The 27,995-nt window shown below is 39.6% G+C and overlaps 1 protein-coding gene and 1 long non-coding RNA gene across 9 annotated transcripts; one reads left to right on the plus strand and one right to left on the minus strand.

The window, feature by feature from the left end:
- The first annotated feature begins 1,299 nt into the window (after positions 1-1,299).
- Positions 1,300-27,995, plus strand: Orct (Organic cation transporter). 8 transcript variants are annotated; one of them, XM_076306836.1, is made up of 10 exons: positions 1,300-1,709; positions 22,751-23,522; positions 24,109-24,400; positions 24,558-24,816; positions 25,280-25,448; positions 25,529-25,762; positions 26,296-26,510; positions 26,607-26,788; positions 27,185-27,321; positions 27,391-27,995. In XM_076306836.1, the coding sequence occupies exons 2-10, from the start codon at positions 23,380-23,382 to the stop codon at positions 27,506-27,508; spliced, it is 1,749 nt and encodes a 582-aa protein (XP_076162951.1). In that variant the 5' UTR covers positions 1,300-1,709; positions 22,751-23,379; the 3' UTR covers positions 27,509-27,995. The 8 variants fall into 8 exon arrangements, with proteins under 8 accessions (XP_076162951.1, XP_076162958.1, XP_076162957.1 ...); XM_076306843.1 differs by lacking the exon at positions 1,300-1,709 and adding an exon at positions 4,340-4,449; XM_076306842.1 differs by lacking the exon at positions 1,300-1,709 and adding an exon at positions 4,346-4,458.
- Positions 8,609-10,877, minus strand: LOC143144438 (uncharacterized). Its single transcript, XR_012991417.1, has 3 exons — positions 10,173-10,877; positions 9,186-9,660; positions 8,609-9,081 (listed from the first exon to the last, which is right to left on the minus strand). It is a non-coding gene; the product is annotated as an uncharacterized LOC143144438 (long non-coding RNA).

The following is a 27,995-nucleotide window of genomic DNA, read 5'->3' on the forward strand; positions in this document are numbered from 1 at the left end:
ATAGAAAACATTCGCGACACATAGAAATATTTGATATAGTTTCTTTTAATAGAGTTTATTTTAATCTAATAGGAGTTAAAATAGATAAAAGGAAATTATTTTTGTTCGAAATTAGTCCCTTCGACTAGTATTAATTTTCTTGAACCATTACCTACATCTAAAGCAGATTGTAATTGAAATAAATGAATTCTCTAATCGGCTAACAGTAACCTTATATTTTAATCTACGAGAAATTAAATAAAAAACGATCAATTAGAATGATTTTGAAGCATGTACGACAATACAAATTTTATGTTGGGCTTATAAATTCTTATTATACGTTATAACTCAAAACAAGAAATATTCAAGTATTAACAAATTTATAAGAAATTTCAAATAGTGAAGACACAACTCAATGAAACAAAATCGTTCTATCGACTAATCGATATTTGTAAAGTAGAAAATCACCTATCGAAAGTCCGTAGCAGTGATATCACGTGCGGCACTCGAAATGCACTACTTTCATATAGTGACGAACAGTTTTATTGATTTGAGCCCAAGTTTGAGTTACGTCCCTAGACACTCAAGTACTTCATGCTATCCCATAATATCGCATTTGATCAGAATATACTGGTAAAAATCGTATATGATTATTACCGGACATATTTCCAGTACTAAACAATTCTTATTATTTGCTTGTAAGAAACATCAGATTATATTTTCCGATCAACATTACTTATTCCTCTTCTTTGTAATAATTTCAAAGTATCAAATACATTTACTAATTACTCAAGAAATTATAATTTATGTTTTAAAATTGAATCTGATAAAATTAAGTAAAATATATTTAGAAATTTCTGCAGCATACACCAGATGTGGATGTATATTTTCAACGGTTAGAAGTGTAACTACTACTAGACGTAGCTTACCGAGGAATGTTAATTCATTAATATTTAAACTTAAAAATAGATTTGTCCAATCAAAAATAATTAACCTAACAATTATTGAATTGCATGAACTTTGTGTATAAACACAAAAGAAGTTCTAAATATCTGGATAATGATGTGGATAGAGTATTCGTGGTGGCATCCAAATAGTTTTTGTTTGATGACACTAGCGATGAGTAATGCGAATTATACAAAATTACGAGTGGTCTGTACTTGTCACGTCCTTGGCTGTATCTGTTTCGTACCCACTATAGATAGGTGCACCCGACCTGGAAATTACAAACCTCCATTTCATTGTCAGTTAAGCGCGTGCGAACATACGAACGAGAACGAACAGCGGTAAATCGGCTTAAATGTACGAAAATCGCTGTTGGAAAGCATGGGAAAGAGTATTTCGTGGAATGATCGAGGTTATCCAGCTTCAGTATTCTTCGAAGCTTTGAGAAAAATCGGAGATCTATAGTTTATAAACATTCGGCGAAAGTGCGACCTAAATAACGATTATATGCGGGAGCTTTTTTCTTGATCGATAACGTGCGATATTCAATTATCATTATCGCTGTAGATATCACCTGTAGAGATTTTAAACGCGTGCATATTATACACTGTTAATATTTAAAGTGATGTTGAGATAATGTGATCTCAACTTTTCATAGGATGGCGCGCTGTTCGAAGTAAAATGATTTCGTGTGAATGATGATCGGTCGCGACATAATTATGCATACTTAATCGATGACTGTGTAACACGGAACAAATCGAAATTTCATTGAATTAACAATCTAGGTAAGTCCAATTAAGTGCTTAACATTAATGAGTCTCTTCGTAGAGTTCGTGTATATTATATCTTGTCTTTTCTCATAAAGAAGGAGTTAGTTAATATCAAATTTTTAAATTTGATATGTTTTTACATGGCGTGCATGTAAAAAAAAAATATTGAGCGATAACACGAACACTATATAAACGTTGAAAGTTTCGGCATGTCCAGTAGTATGGTTTGTTATATTCGATTACGGGATTATTATCTTTATTTAGAAATGATCGTACAACTGCCATGGATTAATCGGCACTCTGCTAATTAACATATTTTTTTCTTGTACTGTTATTTGAATATTATCTTCAATGATATTTATGCAAGTGTTGTAATATAATTTAAAAATATAAAACAGTATAACTTTTAAATCTAATAATAGTATTTAAGTAATCTTTGTCAAGTATTTAATTTATGAATTTCACTTAATTAATTCGTGAAACAAAAAATGCTACGATAAATGAGCACGAAATATGTAACATTCTTTCACCATTTTTCTTTTAGCTAATTTTAAGTTTCATTCTGTTTTTACTTTCATTTTGGTTAACAGTTATTTAAATCTTGCTTTATGGATGGATTATCGGTATCAAATATTTACTTATCGGTAAAGCTCTGAGATAATTCTGATACGAGAGAAAGTTATGATTGAAACTTCAACGTATGGTGGCGCATTGGGCGTCAGAAGTAAAAGTTTCGATAGAATTCGTCTGTCATCATATATATACGTACATAAATTATTGAAAATGTATTTTGTAATAACAGGAAAAATTGATATATTCCCGTGATATCAACTATGCTTAATAAACGCATTGCATGGTTCGAAAGAGTTTAACCAGTTTTATGGCTGACTCTTTGTATAGTACGACGCGTTTGACGACTCTGTCACGATGTTGTCGCAGAACCAGACTCTAGTCTCATTCAGAACATGTACTGTTAATGTGAGGCGATTACGCGTTTGTCACTAGTCAATGCCAATCGTTTCGAGTAGAGCTGGTAGCGTTCCACATTAAGGCATTACGGTACGAATTACATGTACGAAGCTACATACATTGGGATAGCTAGCACGCTAACCTACGCGAAAGAAAGGGGTAAAGCACGTGTTCCGTGATTGCAACGTGATTCAGAATAATGGACATCTTTTCATCAATTCTGTATTCGTATTAATCGAGTCTCGCGCATAAAAAACGAGACTATTATCTGAGTCAAATGTCATTATTTACATTTATAACACAGACGAACGTGTTATATTTTTATACTACCATAGAGATACATATGGCTTTGTACTTTCTCGTCTAATAACATAGTGCTTGCACAGATAACGGGAATGCGAATATGAACATTGTATGTACATACACAGTAATTTTTGAAACTAATAGAAGTGTAAATATTACACATGTAGAGAGTATACGTTTACGATCTTTGTACTTATGACGAGTGCTCGAAAAATAAATATTTACATTTCACGTGTATTTATGCGGAACGTCTTGTAAACATGTAGCAATTAAAGTTAGGAATGTTAGAATCCTATATCTAATGCTGAACATATTTCTATTTTATATAAAAATGTGAAACTAATGATAGATACGAAGCATGAAGAGTAACGGTTTTGTTGTCATTAATATGTAAAACACGTTCGGGTGACAGAATTCTGTATCAATTGTTAAAAACTTGGTATTACCTTTACGGGAGCAACGATCCTTGTTGCTTTTAAATCAATTAATTTACACGGATGAACATTTTAAACTAGGCGTAATCATACATTTCTCTCAATGCTATTGAACGATATCATCTGCATGAATCAATAATCAACCGCATGAGCAGGCAACTTGACAAGAGGTCAAGTGCAAGTATACAGGGTGAACCATATAACTTGTTCACCCTCATTATTTTCATTGCTAGTTGAGCGATCTAAATTACTTTACTGTAGATAATGTAATTCAAAGTAGCTAACAAAGTAGCCGTATATTTTTCGTGAGTCATATGTTTAAAATTTTTTAATGCTGTCTTTAGTGTTTTATAGGGAATCTTGCGATTTTTTCGTGAAAATGTTTCATCAAGTCCAATGAATAAGGCTGAATAATAACTAAGAAATATTATAAGGTCCTATATAACAAAAATTGTGAGTAACCTTGAAAAATTAAGTCATAAACAATATAGTGGCCTGTATGAAGATTGTCCAGAACTATATTATTCAAAATAAATAAAGTTTATTCGTCGCGTTAATAATGAAAATATTGAGGCAAGATATGTGATTCGCCCTGTATAACGCACAACATTAAAGTACAACAGATCAAACATCATTCATTTTTATTGAGCAGTTTATGATGTTCATAGAAGACGATCTGTAGGAACAAATAATTTCATTCAATTTGAATTGTAACAGTATTTGAAGCAAGAAGGAAATAGAAAGATCTTAAAATTACTAAACAAAGCAAGAAATGTTTATCTTTTTATACATAAGAGTATACAAAAGGGTTATAGGGTTCAAAGAGCGTTCTAATTGTCTAGATGTGCATTACGCATCGACGGATGCTCGATAATTCGTAAATCGCTCGGACCGCCATCTTTCGATGGCTTCGGAAAGCGTTTAGTACCGCAAGGTCTTCGACCTGTCCTCCGCTTCGCTCGCGTGTGTTTTTGACGTTTTGCTGTGTACCGTAGGCTTGTGAAGCGCCGAGTGAATTACCGAGAGATCTACGATTCCATGACAGACAGGTATTAAAGGTTGGCAAACGTTTCACGCACAATAAAGGTGATGAACGATTTCACCTGTCGCGAAACTGTCTCTTTTCAGTTCGTTAGGCTTTATCGATTAACTGTGCATACGCGACCGGCCGGCAAGTAGTCGACGCCGGGTCAACTGAGAGACCAATAAAACTTTACTATGAACGATCGCTTTTGGAATGGTCGATTGCATAGCGGCCTGTATTCACACGTTAAAAGTATCGGGCAGTAATATTGGCCGGTGATATTGCATTAATCGGGTACTTATATCATTGATCATTTCTCTTAAATAATCTGGGTCACTGGCACGTGAATATTGCGCGGGCGTCTGCTCCCTGATACTGCCAATGCGCATGCGTGCGATACGAAATGCACGCGGGAAAATACATGACGAGAACGTAAATACGTCTTATGGTAATATACGTTTCTAAATGATTGTGAAATTGAATGGTCTGTAGTACATTCTTATGAATTGCAAACAAAATTATCGATTGTTTCGTGTTACTGAATGGTAGGAAATGTGTTGATGGTAAAAATGATCTTAACGTAATATAATTATAAAAACAAAGTTCCAAGATGTTTAAGAATTATATGCAAAAATATGATATCCTGTGGAGAAGGAGAATTCTTTTTCTCTTTTTGCGAATATTGGTCAAACAGATAATCAATAACATGCGATGAGGAAAGTCGAATGGAAAAAAATGATGCGCATTTCGTATAAGAATAAATAATACGAGTTCAGATGCGAAGATATGCTAACGAGGAAGCAAATTTTGTAAAGTTCAACTTTTAAACTTCTCAGAGTCATCGAACAACACTCTATTCATCGTTAATGTTTTTAAAATATCCATATTATGGTCGTCTCTTTAACTTACGGTTTAAGGACATAAGTGTTGCTTACCTTGAACTTTTAATAGCATCCCTATTGTGAACAAAGTGTCAACACATTAACAACAAACAATGTTGTTACTCTTTTAAAGTTGAAAATACTTATGCTGAATAAATAACACTGACGCTATCAGTGGTACTATATAGAGTATTATTATAGACGAAGTACAAAACAGAATCAAATTCTAAAATAGGACACTTCACCTTGCATTTTCATTTTCAGCAGTTAAATTACTTCACTCTGCGCAACGTATTTCTAGGAATGTTGCGCAATGTACAGAGATTTCTATTCAAATGGCATCTATTCTCGTACATTTATCCTATTTTGTCCCGCGAGATAGGATGTTAAGCGCCAGATAATAATAATTCAAGCATTTATAGCGTCAACATCGCAATGTAAAACAAGCGATTAATCTCGCGGCATACATGTTAGTCGTTCAAATTGGAATTGCAAATCGGTGAAGCACAATACGTATATTAAAGAAAAATTGTTTTTCCAGAATCATTGGATTTCGTATGCGAGTAAGGGGAGAATCTTTTGTTTGCAACACTACACGAATCCACGGGAATTACAACTAATTGAAAGTGACCTTCGAAAGATAACATTAAACGAAATTTCTTTTACTAACTCTTACAAAACGATGGTAAAACTTAATACAAAGGATGCAGCCTAACATGTAAAAATACGCATTCCGCGACAAAAATTATTGGTTACAACTCTTCTACAAAAATAAACCGATTAACACGACTTCAGTTTATCAACACATTTGCTGCCAAGTTGATTTTATACAAATTTCCCCGAGAGATACCTATTTTCCTAATTTACTTCATTCTGACCATGAAACACAATTTTAGATGTCCTTACACTTCGCAATTTAAAATGTCTAACATTGAAGGATGTTATTCGCATACGAATAACGTGGTTCCCTAATGCGGACTACAATTCAGTTGCTCGTAAATGAATGTAGCTAATCGCATATAGTATCCAAAATGAAATATCGATACAGTTGGACGAAATATTCCGTTATCATTAATTTATCGTTCCACTCCGAGTTCTAACTCGTTGAATTCTCACCCCAAATTTATGAAAAAATGTCATCTATTCATTGTTGCACCAAAGGGTTCGTAATACCGTTAATCGGCTCGATTAACGCGTCGAATTAAAATTCTTCCCTTTTCGAGACGTTCGAATCTCGTACGGTGGACGTGAAACGCGGCGATCTTTCTTTCATTACGCTTCTCCGTAGCAAAAACTGCTACCAGCAATGCGAAATGAGTCCGGCGCGTCCGAACGCTTAATCGAGTGACTCGGTCGAGCCGGTCTCTCCGACCGGTGGCGAGCTCGGTGTCTGTATTTCTGTCCTGAAATTCCGCAGAGGGGGATGTGAATGCCTTCGGCAGCTTTCTTGTCTCCTCCGCGGGTGTAGTTCACGAGAGCGCCCTTGCAAGGACAGCGGCCTTTCAGGGCTTTCAGGCCTTTCGGGGCGAACGCTTAAACGAGCCAAACGGATAAGAGGCGAGTCAAGACGAGTATAGACCGGAGTCCTCTCGCCTCCACGCTGCCTCTCGCGATCACTTTTTCTCTCTCTCTATCGTCCGGCTCCATTCTTCCCTCCTTTCATTTACCCCCCTCCAAACGGCCCGTCGCCGCTTCCCTTCTTTTCTTTCGTTCGTTCTTTCTTTCCTCCTCTGCGGCTCGCAGGAAACCAGTCGCGATTTTTCACGCGGTGGGAACTAGAAGCCGCTCCCTACTATAAATAGCCTTCGAGTTCGCTCTCGAGCCTCTGGTCTCGGCCTCCAACGGCGATGGGAGTAGCTAAAAGGGGGTAGCCGTCCATGGGCGCCGACGCACTGACGTTTCAGGATTATTTTTTATCACCTGCGATCCTTCTAATTTCACGTTTCGCTTATATGGGCGCCGTTTTCCTTCTCGTATTTTTTCTTTTCTTTTTTTTCCACCTTCGACCGTCGGAGGGATCCCACGGTGCCAGTTTTCAGTGGAAAAAACGATCGAACGTTAGACAGTCCCGCGTTCCAGCATTCTTTTTGCCGCGCGATTATCGCTCTCTTTCGCGGCTTTAGGGCCGATAATAGAACATGGTCGTACGTAGATAGTTATCAGAACGGTCGGAAGAATGTTCTAAGTAGCTGCTTATACGTAAGTCAAGGAGGAGGGATCGCTTTACCTGTATATTTCATTGGAAACTCCTTAATTGAAACATCGAGCTTTCGCGTGTTTGGGAGCGATCACACACAGCTACCCGTAATACCAAATTTCGTTTGCCGTATTCACTGTATACGAGTTTTTAACGATTTTCTAAAAAATTGTTTAGTATCGATTGCGATTGCAAGGCCAACAAGTGCACGACTAACTTTTAGAGTATTTTGTGCGATAACAGTTAAAATTTTAACGAGGTAATTATGCTCTAATGATATATTAATCGAAGATAAGCAAAACAACCGCAATATTAGATATTGGTTGCTTTCGTGGTGCGAACGGTAATTATAAAACTCAAGCGTTGCACGAGAGCGTCTGTGGTTAGCAGAAGTTCGCGCTGAGGGAAGGCGTGGTTCCTACGACCCCACGCGAAACAGTATGAAGACCAGGTGGATGTGCGTTCGGTAATACGAAATTTTAGACAGTATGTTATTCCGTATTGATAAAAAAATTCGGTAATTTTTCTTCGTAATTTCGTTAATTTGCCTTGAATTATTTAAACGCATTATCGGATCATAGTGAATGAAAAAATTAAGCGCTCGCTTAGGTAGATATAGTTTAGGTCTTATTACGTTTCGAAAAATACCATTTTTTTTTTTGTTACAATTTCTTATAGAATTTCGTTATCTTTTATTTTTCTAATTTAAAAAACAAAGCATTTGAGAATATTATTTACTCGTGAAGCGTATAAAAATTATGTAGGTGTGTGCTTGAATTGTCTATAGAATTGAAATTGTACGCATATAGATTCAATTTTAATAGAAGCTTGATAGAAAAATCTTTTCTTTTTATTTGGAAAAAAGTATTTTATTACTTAGCCACGGTTTCGTTATTTTAACGTTAAAGTAACGTACTTGAGCATCTCGTGTGTCTACAAGATCTGTAGAAATTGTTTAGATAATTGTTGGAATTTTAATAACTCTTGAATACTAATCATGTGTTAGCTTAGACAACAGTTCGAGGTCATCATTTAAAGGGAATCGCTTAACAAAGAGTAGATTTCACCATCGCGGAGCATACAGTACGATCGGCACTGTTGGCAATAGCGTGTTTGACAATTTTTTCTCCCCCTCCCTGAATAAAATTCTATCGGCGCCCATGTAAGTCACGACTTTGTACGCGCGACAGAGGGAGGGGATGAGCGTTGGAATTTTTATGGAAGAAAAAAAGAAAAGCTTCGTGCCTGCGACCAATCGAAAGGGCAGCCAGCGAACGCGAGGATAGGTGCTGGAAAGAGAAAGCCAGATAATTTGAAAAAAATTGTATAATTCTATTGATTGGCCGTTAAAAAATATTGAAAGTGGATGGAGTCATGGAATCGTGGAACGATTGTCCATTTCCATCCTCGAATAAAAAAAATCGATATCAAAATAATAAGAATATCATGACGAGGCACATCGTTCCCTCGTTATCTTGATCTACGTATGAATTCCTTTTACTTAACACTTTCCAAGATTCACATTATTACTGCTAATAAATCGATTAAAAGTATCGCCGAATAAAGCCAGATTGGATTTCTACAACAATGTGATTAATGATCCGGTGGCTTGCAAGATTACGTTTAGTTGGTAATATTTAAAATTTAAGTATTTTAGAATATTATAAAATATATTTGACCCACATAAGTTCAGTAGATGCATCAGTTTCGTTTACGTTACAACAATCTTATCAGGGACCGCGATATCAGACGTGTCAACAAACACAATCCTGCTTTCGTGTGCAGCTGCCAATCGTTTACCTTAGACAAAAACGTTAAATCTTGCTTCATTAATATGGAATCAATTATTTTTTCGGCTGTTTTACTGCTTCGAGTGCGTAAATCAGATTTATTTTAAAATTCCTTTAACGACTTGATACAGTCTACAATGTTCCAAAAGTAAGTAACCATTTTGATACTTTTTCCTTTACCAATTGTGGTCGATAGCCATTGTCGTATTGTTACGTTTTCTGCATACATATACACATAAATGTCTAATTTAAACTAAAAATAGTTGAAAATTATCTACTATTTGTTTTCGCTTTAGCAACAGAATTTACCAACTTCCAGAGTTAGGTTTTTATAGTAGTTGAACGCGGCTCTCAGGATTGAGTGTTGGCTAAAACAAGTAAGCATTAAAGTGTTAACATTGATTGGATATCCGTTCTAAGGTTAAACCTCTATGAACTTTCTATTGTCCGTTCAACTCAAAGACGAAGTGCGAGTAAACAAAACCACGTGACTGTTACAGGGTCGTATTGGCTGAAAGCTACTTTCCTGAATAGATACAGATATATTAGAATTTATACAAGTTACTATTTATCTATATAAACAGAAATATTGTCAATTTCTTTCCATGGATCTACATTTTGCAACGTGTGCGAAAGAAATCTTGGCCCATGGCTTTTCAAACTTCCGTCACGTCTTTTCGCGTTTCAACCTACTGTGCGACGCACCTATAATAGATCGCTTGACCAGAACGACATGTCGACACGCTAAACCAGTGGAATTCTGATCACGTGACGATCTGTTGTTTACATTCACTTCGTATTTAAGTTGAACGAATAGTAGACGTTCTCGTAAAGCACTACTATAAACAAAAAAGGTGTTTATAATTCGAAAAGGAAGTACCTTAAGTTATGAGGATATGTAGCGTGCACATATCGCGCAACCTTTTTCCAGTCTTGAGACCGAGTAAACTAACCTCCCAAAGTCCAGTCACTTGTGTCTTGTGATACTCTGTACAAACGATCAATTGAAGCGCAGTTCGGTGCGTCTTAGTTGACGCCAATTAAAATCTCGATATGTCGTTCATCAAGCTATTGAATCTCAATCGGCTCGATTGGTATCATATAATGTTCGTTACCTTTTTCTACTACATACGTAATCACTTGACTTCGTGTTCACTAATCGCGACTTCGTTCGATCGTAATTACGTAAAAAAATCGTTCAGAGATTTTATCTTTGGGCGACAAGCTTCGACAAGACACTTCATCAATTGATCAAAGGTTCGTCAACTTTATGCACGCGTACGTCTAATTCTTATCAGAACGTTAACAACCGTACGCACGTGATACTGGTCGTTTGTGGGAGACACTTTCGCCTTTGATCTTCGAAATCTTCATTCACCGCTTCCACGAGCAATCGTTCGATGTTGGCGCTCAATTAAGTTACAAGTAGTGTCGTTCCGTCGACACGAAATTGCTTAGAAAGAACGTCTACTTGTTCACAAATTGCTTTTACATCGCAGGAAGCGATTCATCATTCCGAAATGAAGATTTAATTAGATAAATATACCGGATCTGAGCAAATAGAGGGTCGTTTACTCAAACGAGATAAACAATCTCACGTTTACGGTAACTATTGTAATCCACGTGAATATTCATAAGCAGCAGGTGCTTAGTTACGTTGTCTTCGACAATCCTTCGAAATACCCAGAGATATCGGTAAAATGAGAATAATACAGTTATTCGTGATTATTATAGTGCAAAGTAAATAATCTGGTGCATAGAAAAAAATAAATTTAACCGAATTAAATAAGTATCAGTTAAACGAATTGAATGCGGAACGACACCGATCATGTTTACTTAAATGTTCTGCGTCATAAATGAAATAATATACCGTCCTTTGACGCGCAACAATAACACGTCTCGGAAACGAAGTGACTTCAAACCTATATACATATGTACGTTCATTTGACACGTTTTTCCTCGTTTTAAATACGCTTGAAAAATCCCGTGCAACGTTTAGACTAAATACGACTCATTGACCATCGTTTTGACGAGATCGTTGATTATTCGACGACGATTATTCTACCCCGAAGGTATTCAAAAATTGTCAAAAAGATGTTTCTCATCAAAAGAGAACCCTTCGCTTGTGCCGTCCTCGCAGCTCCGAGCGTTCACGACGACGATTTTTCCACGGTAGTTTTTCTTTTCGGTAATTTCGTCATTGCGGGGACTCGAGAATCCCTTTGTTTATTAGTGAAACGTTAACGTCGAAGATCGCTCCCGACGACGGGATACTCGTAGTGGGACTCGCAGATGTGTGTCCATTACATTCGTCGATGGAGAAAAAAAAGAAAGAAGAAGATAAAATAGAATATCGCCGAGTTTGCAGTACGAGCGATAAAGTTGCGATTTGCGGGGCAATCAATGCGAAAACCGGTTAGCTCTCTGGGAGCATAATGTTTTTCAAATCAATTTGCACTTGCCGGGAAATGCACCTGTACCTCGGGTTCTCCCTTTCACGCTGGCCTCCCGGCGCTCGCTGCGAAACTCGCATAAACGCACACACGCTATTTATAGACAAGTGTAAGGCTGATTATTTCTTTCACGGATAGTCGCGGTCCGTCTTGAGTTCCACTGTAGACACGTATAATGGGAGAACCGTAAACTGACGCGGGACGAGCGAGAGCGGAGGAACGAATAGGTGGTAATTGTGAGAAGAAAAAGGGGAAAAACAATGCGTCGCTGCGGCTGAAACGAGCCACAGTTTCGTCGATTAATCGCGTACCGGAGGATAAACGTAATTAACTGCATCGAAAATTACTTTAGCGTATCTACGCCCCGACAAAGAAAGGCAGCTCTCGGCGGTGTATAGGTATATAACCATGAATTCTTGAATGATACCGAGTGTACAGGTTGCTTATAAATTACACTTGAAACGTATACAGACGTATAAATCTTATCGAGAGGAGCAAACAATTTTTCAAGAAACGTATACTCGGAAATTAATCGTTTCAAACAGATTTAGCCTTTGAATCCGTTAACCAATATTTGTACGACACTAAACTGCACGCGAATATATTTTTTTTTTTTGTAAAAAATATTCGAAACGATGGCCCGAGACGATGAATTTTATATTAGATTTATTTTTGATGAAATATTAAACGTAACGTTATGGAACAAAATTCAACGACGAAGAATTCATTGATCTTCCGATAGCGTGTACACAGTGCAAGTGAAGTAAATTATAATCATATTTTGATCATTGTCATTGTCTTTTAATTGAATTCAATACAACGAGCAATCTTTAATTTTGTAACTTAAATTATCCGACGAAACTTATTCTGCTCGGTTTAAAGACGAAAACGGGTTATATAAAATGGTTCGAGAAATTCTTCCTTTTCGAGGTAAAGGCGCTTCTTACTGATTTCGTTAAGGAAATTGCTAAAAATGATTTCCTTCCGCAGCAATGCACGTCCTCGCGACGCACTGTTGTACACCTTCGAAAACTCCCGGAGTATTTGTCTCTCTAATCCAGTTTCTCTAAGTCGACGATAGACCGAACTGTATGTATTTTTGGCGGGACATCGTCTTCGAGGAAAGATTTCGCGATAGAGACACCGAGCATCCCTGCATTAGCCCGTCCGATGTTAAACTAAGTTGCTAACTCGATGAACGTTATCTTAATTATCAAACGGTCAGATAAACTCTGATAATTTTTCTATTCGCTACGATATGCCCCAATTCTAATATCGAGTCAATCCATCCGGTTGTAAGTACTATTATTGTTTATTTCTAATTGGAGAAAAAAAATTACAGGTCCAGATTTTCAAAGTTTTATTACAATTGTTTCGGTTCTAGCCTGTATTGTTCAGAGATCTTAGGCTTAGATATCCAGGCTCAGAAACCACATTGTGACTTATTTCGGGGTCCCCCAAAAAATCCTCGGTTTATGGAGTCGCCAACAATAATATAATTTCTAAAGCACGATGGTTTCCACGGTCATTGACAACCTACTTTTGCGGCCACGGCACCGTGCCCAAATCATTACACGTCTCTTGAATGATTTTCCCGTGGCACCGGCATTTAATTCACTTTCAACCATAGGTAATAAAGTTTCACGACCTTTGAAATTACACGCGCTCGTTTCACGACTTTTACGACTCGATGACTTTGACATACGATCTTTCCGTTTGAAAATTGCTTTACGATATTTTATTGACCACGATCGCGTTCTGATAAATTATCCATATTTGGCAAGCGTTTACGCAATATTCGCTGTACACGGCAGACCGGGAAGCTGCGGAAAAATCAACAGTTTCATCCGATGAGAGAGTTAAGGTTCCGGGTGTCGCGAGTAAAAGCCTAGCTAGGATCAACGAACCGAGAATCGAAACAGAGAAATTACCGAAAACATCGAATTCGTTCTACCGCGCGGTGCAACAACGTATACGAAAAAAATTCAAGAACCGTGTTATCATGGACACCGTTTCGAAACAGACGAAAATTTTAAAACAAAAATGAAAGTTAACGTTTGTCAATAATTGCCGAAACTAACCGACGTAAAGGCGAGCAAACGTTACAATATATTCTCATACTGTTCACTATAAATTCGAGTCCAGAAACTTGTACAACGAATGCATTGATAGTCGGATAATAATAAAAAATCGTATCGCATCGAAGAAAGTAACATCGTAGACATTTTCCAAAGCCCCCGTGTACGTTCCCGAGTTGATAATTCCAATTTCGTGGGGCGGGCGACTCCCGACGAATTGGGGCGACCGTGGCGTGTCTGGTTATCCGGTAGCAATTACGTGTTTCTTTTAAATACCGGACAAAGTATCATAGTGCCTACTTAATACGATGGGTGTATAATACGGCGTCGTATCGGGCGCGTTTCAATCGTGGCCGTTAATGCTTTTCCTCGAACGAACCTGCTGCAAATTGCATCTCTTCGACCTCCTTTGTACTCGTCCTTCGCGGGGATCGTGGATGAGCCGGGAATTGTAATTTACAAGATCTCCTCGTCCTCTTTGTTTTTCGCGTTTCCCGCGGCCACGCTCCGCTGAATAATTTACATTTTCTTGCAGCTTCTCGCTCGATTTATTCGTTTTCCGCGGGATCGCGCGTCCCTCAAGGACCGAGCGTGCTGCGTCGGCGCGGATGCACCGACGTAGATATCGTAGATCGGTGCACCAGCGAATCGTTTCTCGATCGGATCGTTCGGATCGATTCGGTTTGGTGACCGTTTCGTTGGATCCGAGAACCGTGAAACGGGTAACGGGTAGGTACGGTCCCCGGTTCTTTCGTAAATATTTCGCGAGCCACGCGAGCGATGCGTTCTCCCAAAAGGTTCCAGGGCCCTCGGGCCGCATTCTCCAGCGGTCCTAAGCCTTCGTGAACGACCGTAAGGCCTGCCGGAGCACGCGACAGTACGACGGGACCGGTATGTTGCGAATGCATGCGGCCACTTTCTATCTTGTCATCGTTTTCACCAGCGTTGCTGGCCGGGTTCGCACCATCCGTTAGACAACCATCGATCGAAACATTCTTCAATGGGTTTCAGCATCGAAACGGTCGAAAGGGAAATACCACGACGAGGGGATGATCGTCGATGGGGCGAATTCGTCCGCATGCGTCGCTATCGATGCACCGACTCGCGGTGCATTGTCGATGCACCGCCACGAGATTCGTTTGTACTCAGGCATCGAAAGAAAACAAACAAGCTAACATTTCACCGTTCGATTCTGTTAGAACTTTTTTTCATTTGAAGGTGTTTTTAAAAAAATGACACGATGATGGTATTTTTGGGGAACTTTCGTCGAAGAAAGTAATAAGTCGCTACGTAGCTTTGGTACAGTGTAAAATGAATTGTAAAGTTTTCTGGTAACGATGAATAAAATAGATAGTTTCCGTTGCGCGAGAATTTTCATTTCTCGCGATTTATAAATTATTTGAATCGAGTCGATCAAAAAATGGTCCCGTGATCTATCCCGAACCTTGGTTTACAATCGTGGTACCGGCGCGGTTGAGTGTCTGTAATTACGATCGCTCCTTTCCAATCGTTTTGTAATTATCGATATTTTTACAGTTTTTTATTTAACGTCTTTATTAAGCGGGTATAAGGTAACGGATACGTGTAGAAGCAAATAGGACAGGAAGAAGGAAAAGTGCCCAAGGCGAGGTGCAGCTGAAATCCTGTTATTAATGTTCAACTTCTGGCAAAAAGAATGTTCGAAAAGTTGATAAACGAACAGGAAAATGTTGCAGAAAATCAAGAACAATACATGGTCGATCGATCGTTAGAAATATGTTGTTGCATCCCGTCTTCGAGAAATGTGAAAGAAAATTCGCATTTACCTATTGCATGACCTGATACCATTCACTCGCAACTGGTAACGCAGCAACATTCTCCTCTTCTTTTCCACCATTTGACGTCCATTCTACCCACGACTATCGACCGACCATCATCATTAGACTCCGTTATTATTAGATCCGTTACGATAATCCGTTGAAACGGATCCCATGAATGTGTACAATTAATTGCCCCTGCAATTTCCTTTGCAATCCAAACCAGACGTGGATATTGCTGGCGCCTGGTGCATCGAACAGGTGCAGAAATTCCTGTAGGCTTTTTATCGAAACGCCCGGCTTCTATATTTAGAGGCATATTTATACATCCTATTTATATACCAATTTCGTTCTAAAAAAAGCATACATTGCACATATCGTATAATAGTACTGGCAGATTTACTGTTTACACTCGATTTATTGTCACTCCTCCCCTCTTCCCGTTGCTCGCTTCAACATTAATTTATTACTATTTTATTTCTCTCCATCCTCCCCTCATTTCTACATACTGTATAAGGATGATGAGTTTTTCACCAGCAATGAATAATTAGCCTTTTCTTTTATACGGTAATTAATGACGATTCTTTATTAGTGGGAAGGTATATGTTTCTTCTGTATGCTTTCTGGTAACTTACCTCGAGAATAATAATCAAGCGACAGTTCCAAGAACCAGTCGTACCGAGAAAAGAAGTTTCAAATGAAGATTAACTTTTGATTACTTTTGAATACCCCGCGAACTTGTACTCCTTCGACGCACTCCGCCGCGGATACTGTGCGAAAACAAAAAATAATGATCTCGAAATTATATATATATAAAAAAAAAAAAATGCATAAAACCATCGAGACGAAGAACAAAGAACAGAAGATACCCCTGTATCTTCGTGCGGTTCAACGATCACGAAGAGCCGTTTTCTCTTCAAATATCTAAAAACGTGGTTTCTGGTTCGCAATTTTTTCATCGTCCTTCTCTACGGTGCTCAAATGGCGCTATATTGTTTCGGTTGTTCGACTTTACACGCGTGTAAAAAAAAAAAAAAAAAAAACAAATTCCATTAGAGTAATACGCCCGGTGGACGAGATACCTCGGGGTTGGCGTCAAAAAAGAAGGAGAAAAGAAAAAACCGAGTGCCGAGTATACGCGGGTCGAGGTTGAAGCGGTTTAAGAATCCCTGTATAGAGCGAACGCAACGGGAGAGCATTCGATTCGATGCAAAAAGCACATCGTTCCGACGCTCCACCTCGTACGACGAGACCGTGGACGAAGTTCTCCGGACGCGTTCGTGGCCGATTTACCCTGTTCGCTCCACCTTGGCCAGGTGAATCTGGCACCGACTTGAATCGCTTGATCCATCGGGGAGCAACAGGTTTGCTGACCACCGAAGGGAACAAACCCGTGGTCGGTGAGGGAGACGGAGAGGACGCGGTGCAAAGGTAGAATCTTCGGCCACGACCGAGTCGCCCGGTATTCGAGACATCCATTTAGGACAGGCGACCATGGCGGCGAGGGTAGGAGGGCGCTGGTGGGAGTCGCCGTCGTTAGCGATGCTGATGACCGTGACGGAAAACCGGGGGCCAACGACTTGACCGCGCAGAAAACAACGTCTACGAGATTGAGTTAACACCTAGAAGACCACCTTGTACTCGGTAACCAGAAATCACTGTTCAATTCTCTGCTTTCCGAGTCACCTCGACGATTCCCTAGGAACGACGAACGAAGAAAACGAGGGGGGACAAAAGAAAAACCAACCGACCGATTTCGTTCGGTGAAAGAAAATAGACGCAAGAGTATCTCCGCCGAACGACACCGTCGACGATTTGGAAATCGTTCGAAACGCGTTTACGCACGGGATAAACCCTATCGATCGATGGCCGTTAACGCGAGAAGAGTAAGAAGGGTTCGTCGACACGGACGCTTAAAAATAAATATCGTCGTGGAAGCTCTTTGTACGGTCAATAATTGATCCGTGATTCGAAATACCGCCTAAAACCGTCGGTCCCTCGTATAAATGACCATGGTAGTCGGCGCCTGTTAACACGTAGAAAGAAAACAAGGGAAAAGCACGGCTAGGTGGAGGGTAGGGGGTCGTTCAGCGATGGTGGTGGTTACCGGCGCCACTGGCACCGCCAAGGAACGGTCATATACTTCTGTTCCTGTGTATTGCTGGCCAAAGCGAACCGGTGCCGGCAGTCGTCGTTTGTCCTTCGTGCGTGAAGCCTCGCTCCGCGTTCATCCACCAGCAGTGAGACTCTTTGACAAGTGTGACACCGCGCGAACTCGAGTGAATTCGCCACCGCGAGGGGAAGACTTTCTTCTCGAAGAGAGAGTGAAAGAGCGAGAGCGAGAGAACGAGCGAGCAAGAGAGAGAGAGAGAGAGAGAGAGAGATTGCGTGTACGATCCATTTACGCGTATCCGCCACGAAGCACGGGTTATTCGTCGCGTTGTACTCACAGTAGCGACACGTGACGTTCACGAGTACATTGATTGCTCTTCGAGGTTCTGGAAGAGATTCGATCGTTTAAACGTTCCCCCTTGAGCTGCTCATTACGTCTACTTTGTAACGCGATTTATTAATTGTATCGTAGATCTTTTTTTTTTTTACCGCGCAACGGAACGGTGACTGGCTAGTACACACCGATTACGTGTTTCAGATAAAGGATTTCGATCGTCGCACAAATACCCCGCTCCCCTCCTCGAGCTACTCGTTACGTTTACGTTTAATTTGTTATCGCGTACCTTATCGAATAGCGGAATAGTGAATCATCCCGATTTCGTGTTTCCAAGAGGGATTTCAATCTTTGAATGACTCCCCCTTTCCCCCCCTTCCCCATCGAGCCGCTCGTTGTGTCTACTTTGCAAAGATATTCTATCCGTCGTATCAGATTTAACGAAATATCGAAATACTGATTCGCGTGTACACCGATTTCGTATTTTTGAGAGGAATTCCAATCTTTGTGTAACTCCTCTCTCCCCCCCCCCCCCCATACCCTTCTCTCGAGATACTCGTGTGTACATTGTAATGCGATTTATTCATGTATTCTAAAGAGAAGCAGAGTAGTAATACATGACTTTCACGAATACATTAATTACCGTTTGAGGTTCTCAAAGGAACTCGGTTGTTTCTACGTTCCCCTCGAGCCACTCGTTAGAGTTACGTTGGAACACACAATTTCGTTCGTTAGATTTTAAAGGGAAACGCGACAACGATTAACGATATTACACGAGTACACCGATTTTCAATTATCAGAACGGAATCGGTCGTTCGTGCGTTTCTCTTGTCCGCTTTAAAACGCGATTTACGTATTCCACGAAATATAACAGAGTTTAACAACACGCGACGTAACTCTGTTAACAGAGTTAACGAGCGGGACGATTACCGTTCGAAGTTGAAAATAGTAAATTCCGATCTTCGTGCGTTCCTTTTGAATCGATCGTTAGATTAATGAAAACACGTGACGACCGAGAGTAGTTTTCAAATTGCTGTTCGAGTAAGTTTATTGCTCGATTCCTTTCATTTTTTAACTCGACGGGTCCACGGAATCGGGTAAGAAGGATTAAACAAACATTGGGTAATGTTTGAGCGTGTCGACATCGAGCGTCGGGATTTCTGACGGTCATGAATGATTTAAATATCGGCCCGTGCTAGACGAGGATACGAGGAATTTCGTAGAACGTTTGTGAAATTCCGGGACCGTGGGTTATTGACACAAGAGTGCGATAACCTTGAATCGTTTGAGGAAAGCCTGTTGTCAATTAATTTCGGTGAAGTACGCCGCCTCGTACGGTATTAGTTCGAGATGTGGCGGCTCCGTCCATTTTTAAACGACGATAGGAAACCTGTTGCCCGGTTTAACGATATCCGTCTTCCTCTGACCACATCTCGTCCACAAACGGCCACGCCGCACCTTCGACGTGCAGCTGCAATCTCTCCTTTCAATAAAAATCTAACGTCGCTTTGTTTACTTAAAAATCATCGTGTCGATATTATTTCAGATTGGAAAGTATACGAATCGATAACTCTTGGTTTTCGACACGTGGAATATCTTGAAGAAATCGGTACCTCTTGTAACGTAGAAACCGAAAAATTGAACGCAAAAGGACACAAAGAAATCGGTACCTCTTGTAACGTAGGAACCGAAAAATTGAACGCAAAAGGACACAAAGAAATCGGTACCTCTTGTAACGTAGAAACCGAAAAATTAAATGCAAAAAGACGCGATCAGGGAGACGCGAAGCGAGAATTATCGGTCGTACGTTAAAAAGATGGACACATTTCGCGAATATTACGTTTCGAAGATATCGGTACGAGTATCGTGTTTGCTTACTTTGTACATCTCTTGATTTTCCACGTTACGAAAGAACCGTAAAAATGTAACCGGTAACGCGAACGCGCGTCGTAAAATAAATTTGAACGAGACGGCGCGCCGGATTGAAAGATTAAGTATCGTTGCAAACGGATAAAAGGGGGGGAAATTGAAAAATACCGATGTATACGGGTTCGCGGTGCGTACGAGTAGGATCACTTTACGGGCAGTAAAAATTCTGAAAGAGGTACGCAGTTACGGTCCGATTCAATGAAACCGGAGAACAGTGACGCCATTGACATTCTCCGGTCAACGCGCGAAACAGCGCGCACTTTCTTCGGGAAGTATAAATGAAATTGCATAAGAGGCTCGACGCGCGTATGTACACAACGCCTACGAACCCATCGAGTCGGTTCATTCGTGTAAAATAGCTGTACGTACGGATCTAATTCATCTTGCGTGCGCACTCGAGATCGCGCACGTGCACCACCCGATGATTTTCAATTGCAAACCCGTCGATCCGTTTTATTCCTCGACACTTGTTGTTTCACCATTTCCGAGCAAGCCGTTCCGAGATATCATCGCGCCGAGAACGATTCCCTCGTCGATACTTGATCGCGAAAATGCCCGTGTTCCCTCGATCGAGAACGTTCGCTCTTCCCTCTTATCGCGAACGAACGAAAAAAAAAAAGAAAAGAACGGGTTTTGCAATTGAAACGTAGCAAAATTTAAATACCATCGTGAACGTGTCACGAGGGAACCACGTGTCGCGTGCCAATTTCAACGAAACGTCGTAGATAAATAGAAACGGTGCGATTATCGCCGTACGGAACGACTCGTGATTATCGAACGAAATCGTTGTTTAATAGTTATGGGATAAATACGTTGGAATTTAATCGTTTAAATGTAGATCGTGTAATTAGGAATGTTTCTCGAATCTACAAGTATTTTTTCTTTTTTTTGTTCGCTTCACTCTGTGCGTTCCTGTATTTAATGATACGTATTTAATGATATTATTTTCTGCTTTGCTCGATCACTCCGTTGGCTCTATGGTCGTGCAGCTGTGACGCCGAGTCGAGAAAAAAAATCTTTTGCGCGCCAAAGTTAGGAAAATTGGATAACGTGTGCACCGTGATGTTTACCTGATCGTATACGTGCAGTTTCAATTGCAAATAGCATCGATCGAAAAACAAACGAGTATAGATACAGAGAACGAATTGATCACGAGACGGTTACACTTCTCTTAGATTTTTATCATCGTAACAAACATACTTCGCAAGAACTGGATTCAAAGGAAAATGCAAGCCGCGTAATGCATAGAGACAGAGTTAGAAGAATATTCAAGTCTAGAACAACCGAAGACAAAATGTAAAGAAATAAAAATTTGCTACGAAATTTATCGCGTCCCACTGATTTACCAACACTACTGCACACGAAATACGTTTCGCAGATCTTCGATGCTACTTCGAGCAGGCCTGTTAATCGTCTCAGTTGTTAATTTGCTGATCAATTCTTTTCCGACTTTTTAAATCAGATATAGATGTAACACAATCTGTTGTGAATTAGACGAACGTCGACTAACGATACACTATTCTCCGTGTAATATTTCAAACGCAACTGAATTTATACGCAATTCGCATTTTTATATTTCGTAATGTTCGCGAGTAAATATTTCTGTTGGAGACCTTCGTATCTTTTCTTTCCTTTTTTCTTGTTTTTATTATATTTCAGAGACGGAGAATGTTTTGATTGGAACTTCTTTCGTACGTATAATTTTTATTAAATAGAGAGTCACCTTAACGGCACACTACGTTTCGCGTAATGTTCGAAATATTTGTTGATTTTTTACACGACGCAAAGCGTTACCATTACACTCGTGGATAAATATTTCTCTCGGAGATCCCAATGTTCGTCTCTGTTCTTTTTTTTTGTTTTGTTTGTTGCAATTCGAGGAAAGAATGTCCCAGTCAGATCAGGTATATTTAAAACCGGTACAAGTAACCATGTGTGCGTTATATCCATTTGTATATTATTAACGGTTCGATAATACGTACGACATGTCGCAACGCTTGTTTCGTCGCGTAACGTACAACGAATCTGCGTTGAATGAGATGTCCGCCAATACCGATAATCCTTGATACAAATGAGAACAATTACGTGTCTTGAAAATTGAGTTTTCCTTATTGCCGTATCGTTTTACAAGGTTCAAGATCGTAGCCGTGTATAGTTTAAACCGTAGTATTGCATATCGCGTTACAAACGAAACATTCATTTTAATCCGTTCCTAATTCTCCGAACCGTTCAATTGATCTATTATCGAATTTTTATCGAAACACGAAGGTATCAAGATAAACTGTCGGATTAAATAAAAGTTCGTTTCATCGTTTAAGTAATATTTTCTTATCGACGAAATTATCCACCGTTCAGATTAGTCACAGATTCGTGAGACTAAACGAGCTTATCGATAATCAAGTACAATCGGTGTATCGAATATACAGCCATCGATAAAGAAACAAATATCGAGGAGGGGGGAATGTGGAAAAATGATTAGCAAGGGGAACGAAGACCGTGTAGTACGAATAAATTAAAATTTTTATAGAGCTGGTACAATTTTACCGAATTTTTGCAACTCTTTCGATGCGTGACGAGAATACTTCACTCCACGATTGAGTGGACGAACCATTATTTCTTTACGAGTATCGCTTATCAACAGAGAACGTAAAATCCGATCGAACGTCACTGTCGTAAACTCGAATGTACCTGCACGCAAAATTCCAGCTTTAAATAAACCACCGGGGTCGTAAAACCATCCTGTTTCTGAATTTCAGGTTGAAAGAGGGAAATCTACCTGCGCCGGAAACCGAGCCAGCGCAGTGAATCGCCACATCCGATACGGTTCGAGTCGAAGAATTTCACGCCGTGCGCAAATCGTCCGTTACGAAGATACACGTTCCATATTGCAGAATTTCGGGAGTTCGAATGGTGAAACTACCTCTTCGGGTGGGCTTATCCACAAAGACCATCATCTGTTAGCGGTCCACGTTTAACGAAAAAATGAGATGAATCGTAGAAGACACCCTTTACAGGATACGAATCGAGAGCGATCGGAGAATTGAATAAACCCGAATAATCGGAGAGTATCGATCGGGGAGAACGAAGAGAAGGACAGTGAAGTTCGAGGAACGTTCGTCGAAGAAAATAAGCTAATTTTCTTTTTCCTTTTTTTTTTACGAAGAAACGGGAGGGTGCAAGTTCCTCGAGTCCGGAATTTTTTGATCGGTAATTCGATTCTCGGGCACAGCATAGGTCCTCGGACCTACTCGCGGCAGGAAATCATTATCACCATCGAGACGGATTCGACGAGAGGAAGAGATTGCTTCAGGAGCGTATCCCCGAGCGAAAGGACCACGGGGACTAGAAGCCGTAAACGTAGAAGAATAAAAAGCATCAAGGAAAAATGGCGTACGACGATGTTATCCTACGGATGGGCGAGTTCGGTCGCTACCAGCGCAGGATCTACCTTTTGCTCTGTCTTCCGGCGATATCATGCGCCTTCCATAAGATCGCCGGTGTCTTCCTGAGCGCGAAAATGAACTCTAGGTCAGGACCGATTCACCGAATCAATCGTTATTATCGTAACGTTGAGAACGAACGAATTTTCACCGAACGACCGCGATCGATCGATTCCCGTACGAGTACTCGTCCCCCTTCTTTGTAATTCGTACCACGAATATACTGTATATTTACAGTATACGCAACAGTATACGTAACGAATACTGTATATACTGTACATATATTTTTCCTTTGAGCGCAATTTCTTCCTTCGATACCTTCGCCACCGAACGAACGAATTTACCCAACGATTCGAAAAGTACCGAACGGTCACGAAAAATAATTACACGGTAACCACGATCAATCTGGAATGAATTAGGCTCGGAACAAGTCTGTTAGAGAGTTCCCTCGCAAGTTGATTTAGACTGCACTTCGCTTTCACTTGCATGTGAAACTGAAGACCGCCAGTTTGAGCGGCGCGCGGTTCCATTGTTCTCGAAAAGAAAAGAAAAGAAAAAAAAAATTGTACAAATTCCTTTGACCGTTGTGTTAGCGATAGCGTACACGACTTGTTCGAAAATAGAGATCACCAATGGTATTATTTTTTTTACCGAGAGAGCAATTCTCGTTTCAGATGTGTGCTACCACATGAGAACGTGGAGAACGCCACATACATGTTACCGGAAAGCGTGATGAACGCGAGCTACCCATGGGACTACGAGCTGAAAGGATGGTCGCAGTGCTTCAGACGCGATGTCCCGAGTGTCGTTAACGAAACAACGATCGACAGGTACATCGATACGTCGACCAACGATGCACCTATCCAGAAACCCTTTTCTCCGAATGGTCTCAACACCCAAGGACTGATGCCGTGCAATGGATACGTCTACGACAGAAGCAAATACAAAAGTACCACTACTTCTGAGGTACGTCTAGCAACACGTTTTAATTATTCGTTACTTGTTCTTTCGATACTCTTCCCGATTGAATTAACTCATCCTACCTAATGTATACGTAACGAACTATTAAACCCTATCGATGAGAGGCTAACGTTGTTGGTTTTTTTTTTTTGTTTCTTTTCAGTGGAACTTAGTTTGCGACAGGGTATGGTTGAGAGCTACGGGGGATTCTTTGTTCATGGTAGGAGTCATGCTTGGCTCAATGATTTTCGGTGGTTTGTCCGATAAGTATGGGCGTAGACCAATTTTCTTCCTGTCTTTAGTCATACAGCTGGTCGGTGGTATACTAGTCGCGGTTGCACCTGAGTTTATTTCCTACGTTATCTTCAGATTGATAGTTGGCTCAACCACTAGTGGGGTCTTCTTAGTCGCCTATGTCATAGGTAAGTCACTATCCGATTAATGAAGCATTGGGCTGGGTAATAAGTTCACTCCGATTTTGAAGAGGCATACGTTTCCAGGAATATCGTCTCATTTAGGAGAACTGATCTCTGCGTACAGATGAAAATCAGAGACGCACGAGGAATATTTTTCATACCGTTCCATTGTCGTTTATGTTTGAAGCAATCTAATTTCCAAAATGATAACTTTCGTGCTAACGAAATGTGTGAATATCCAAAGACCTTGCGGCAATGAAACGTACAAATGTCACAAAAAGAAGACAAAAGATGACGAAGTAACGTTAATGAAATGTACAATAATACGAGTTAAATTATTACCCAACCGTATGAATACAATGCTCGCTTCTGAAATTTTTTTTGAAAATATCTTTAATGTTGTGTTTAATAATAGTATCATTTAACATTATAATGATACTGTAATGCTGAGAATAACATTGCTGTTTAGCCTTGGAAATGGTAGGTCCAAGGAAGCGTTTAGTAGCCGGAGTCGGTTGCCAACTGTTCTTCACAACTGGATACATTCTCACTGCTGGTTTCGCATATTTCATAACTGACTGGAGAATGCTACAAATTGCTATCACCGTACCAAGCATTGCGTTCCTTCTTTACTGGTGGTAAGATAAATATTCTCTTAATCTTGTGTTCAAGTTTTGTCAATTATTTCGTTAATTGTTGTATCATTAACATTTTATAGGTTTATTCCTGAATCCGCGCGTTGGCTATTAACCAAAGGCCGCCTACAACAAGCGAAAGATCTCCTACAACGCGCTTCTTTAGAAAACGGGGTGGAAATGCCTACCGAGGCACTGGACACGCTTCTTAATAATAATAGCGATGAAAGCGCGCCGGATTATAAGGAACCGTCATTGTTTGACCTCTTCCGGTATCCAAATTTGCGGCGGAAAAGTATTTTACTCTTTTTCAATTGGTAATGTTTACTTCAACTTTCCTCAACGTCGAGGCAGAGTAAATTGACCTGTCAAGGTTACCAGCAGGGGACTGTTTTGCCACTACTCTATACGTGACTCCTCCCACCGTTTAATCTTCTCTCATTACCTTGAAACAGGCAAAGAGAAGGTATTTAACCGTATACCAATAATGTGTTGCTGACAAGAGCTGATTTTAAATAATGTTTCGTATGAGATACAAAACAAACATTGTCTGGTTCTACCCAATGTTCACACTATTCATAATATATTTTTAGTTTTATTAACTAATTAAGCTAAACTTTAAAGCGGTAGTCCTTGACAAGTCAATTTTTTTTTGCTTTTATATCCTGGTATCTTACAAGGTGATGTCTCAGTATTGGTTTCACTGATTTCAACAAACGTTCTCTTTATTTTCATTCTAAATTTCCTTTAAAAAATATCGAATGACATGACCTCTCCTTGTTAGTATCCACTGATTTTTTATTATTGCCTTGATTTGATGCATGATAACACAATCTCCCAACCTTTATAGGCTTGTAAACAGCGGTACCTACTATGGATTATCCTGGCACGTATCCAACCTCGGTGGTAACGAATATGTTAATTTTCTCATTTCCGGGCTTGTGGAAGTACCTGCGTACACGTTTTTAATTTTCACTTTAAATCGTTGGGGAAGAAAGATCATCTTATGCGGCTGTATGTTAATATCTGGAGTGGCGTTGCTCGCTATCCTATTCGTACCTGCTGGTTAGTACAGGAAATCAGCTTTTTGTATCCTATTTTCCGACTGCTATTTTGTAAAATAATTTTAAGCCCAGTCGTCGCGCTCGTGAATGTTTCCAGACGCCCAATGGCTTGTGGTGTGTCTCGCGATGATCGGTAAACTCACCATCACGTCATCCTATGGTGCTATTTATGTTTTTACTGCTGAACAATTTCCCACGGTCATTCGAAACGTCGGTCTCGGAGCGAGTTCAACTTTCGCTCGAATCGGCGGTGTTATTGCCCCATACGTCATTCATCTGGTAAATAATTTCTACTTGCAACATACATAGCTGAAAATAATTAGGGAATCACATTTCTTGGCAATTTAAGAGAACTATCTTATTTCATGAATAGAAAAAATTCTCTATATTCAATATAATAATATTGTTATTGAATGTCTAGTAATACTGTAAATGAAGCTAATTTATATAGAAAGTAATAAGTGCCCTTATTGTTTTTTAAATATTGAATGCAAAATGAACAATCAAGTTATTTGAATAAGTGATCCCCCAATTATTTTAAACAGTGTATGTAATCTTAATGTTATGTATCTTCTTCTTGTGAAGCCAAACACAAATTGAAAACATATGTCAAAAGATAAATTGTTCTTTTTGAATATATAATGATATTCTAATTACCAATATGCTATTTCACAGTCTGAAATTTGGATGCCTCTACCTTTTGTTATTTTTGGGTCATGTGTGCTCCTTGGTGGAGTGATGTCACTACTCCTTCCAGAAACACTAAATAAGAAGCTTCCAGAGTCCATCCAGGACGGAGAATTGTTTGGAAAGTATGTAGATTTGTAATGTCTCTGTTTCATCATTATCACACTTCTTACCATTATAATGCTTTACTTTAGAAAACCTTCAAAGAAGAAGAAAAAGCAACAACTAGATATAGAACAGTTAAATGAAGTTGACGTAATAAAACCATTGAAACCACAGGAGAATGGTGTCCACGAGAAGCAAAACGGATGACGTTAATTTCTAAAGGAAACGTCAGTTACGCTCAAAATATGTATTTGATTCCTGTCCGACTGTATTTTAAGCACTCATACATATACGTGTCTCGCGTGTATGAATCTTAGTGTGCCCATTGCAAAAGTGCATCAATGAATCCTATTGGACTTTCGATCTGCATGACTAATAATGTAGGGAATATCGAACCAACGAAGTATGGAAACCTACATTGAATATTTCAGCTTGTTTTGAACATATTGAATGTAAAGAGGTAGTGTTTACCTTCTGTTTATACGTACACAAAATACACACAGCCTATGTAATTAATAGCACACCAAAATTCTGCCAGCAAACATATCATTTACTCTAATTTCTGAGTCGTTTACGTGTTAAGTGCCCTTGAAATGTAAACTTGTAAAAGCTTCTTCGAAAAATTCACGTGGAAAACGATTATACTTCCACGTAACAATTACGGATGAAAAATACAAAGACTTTGACATTTTAA

Source organism: Ptiloglossa arizonensis, chromosome 3, assembly GCF_051014685.1.
Source record: "Ptiloglossa arizonensis isolate GNS036 chromosome 3, iyPtiAriz1_principal, whole genome shotgun sequence".
Taxonomy (NCBI): domain Eukaryota; kingdom Metazoa; phylum Arthropoda; class Insecta; order Hymenoptera; family Colletidae; genus Ptiloglossa; species Ptiloglossa arizonensis.

What these genes read in the sequence shown, in the direction of transcription:
- Orct (XM_076306836.1), top strand. Translation starts at nt 23,380, where the DNA reads ATGGCGTACGACGATGTTATCCTACGGATGGGCGAGTTCGGTCGCTAC. An exon ending in AAAGTACCACTACTTCTGAG is followed by an intron (nt 24,401 to 24,557) that starts GTACGTCTAGCA and finishes GTTTCTTTTCAG; the next exon opens with TGGAACTTAGTTTGCGACAG. An exon ending in GACGGAGAATTGTTTGGAAA is followed by an intron (nt 27,322 to 27,390) that starts GTATGTAGATTT and finishes GCTTTACTTTAG; the next exon opens with AAAACCTTCAAAGAAGAAGA.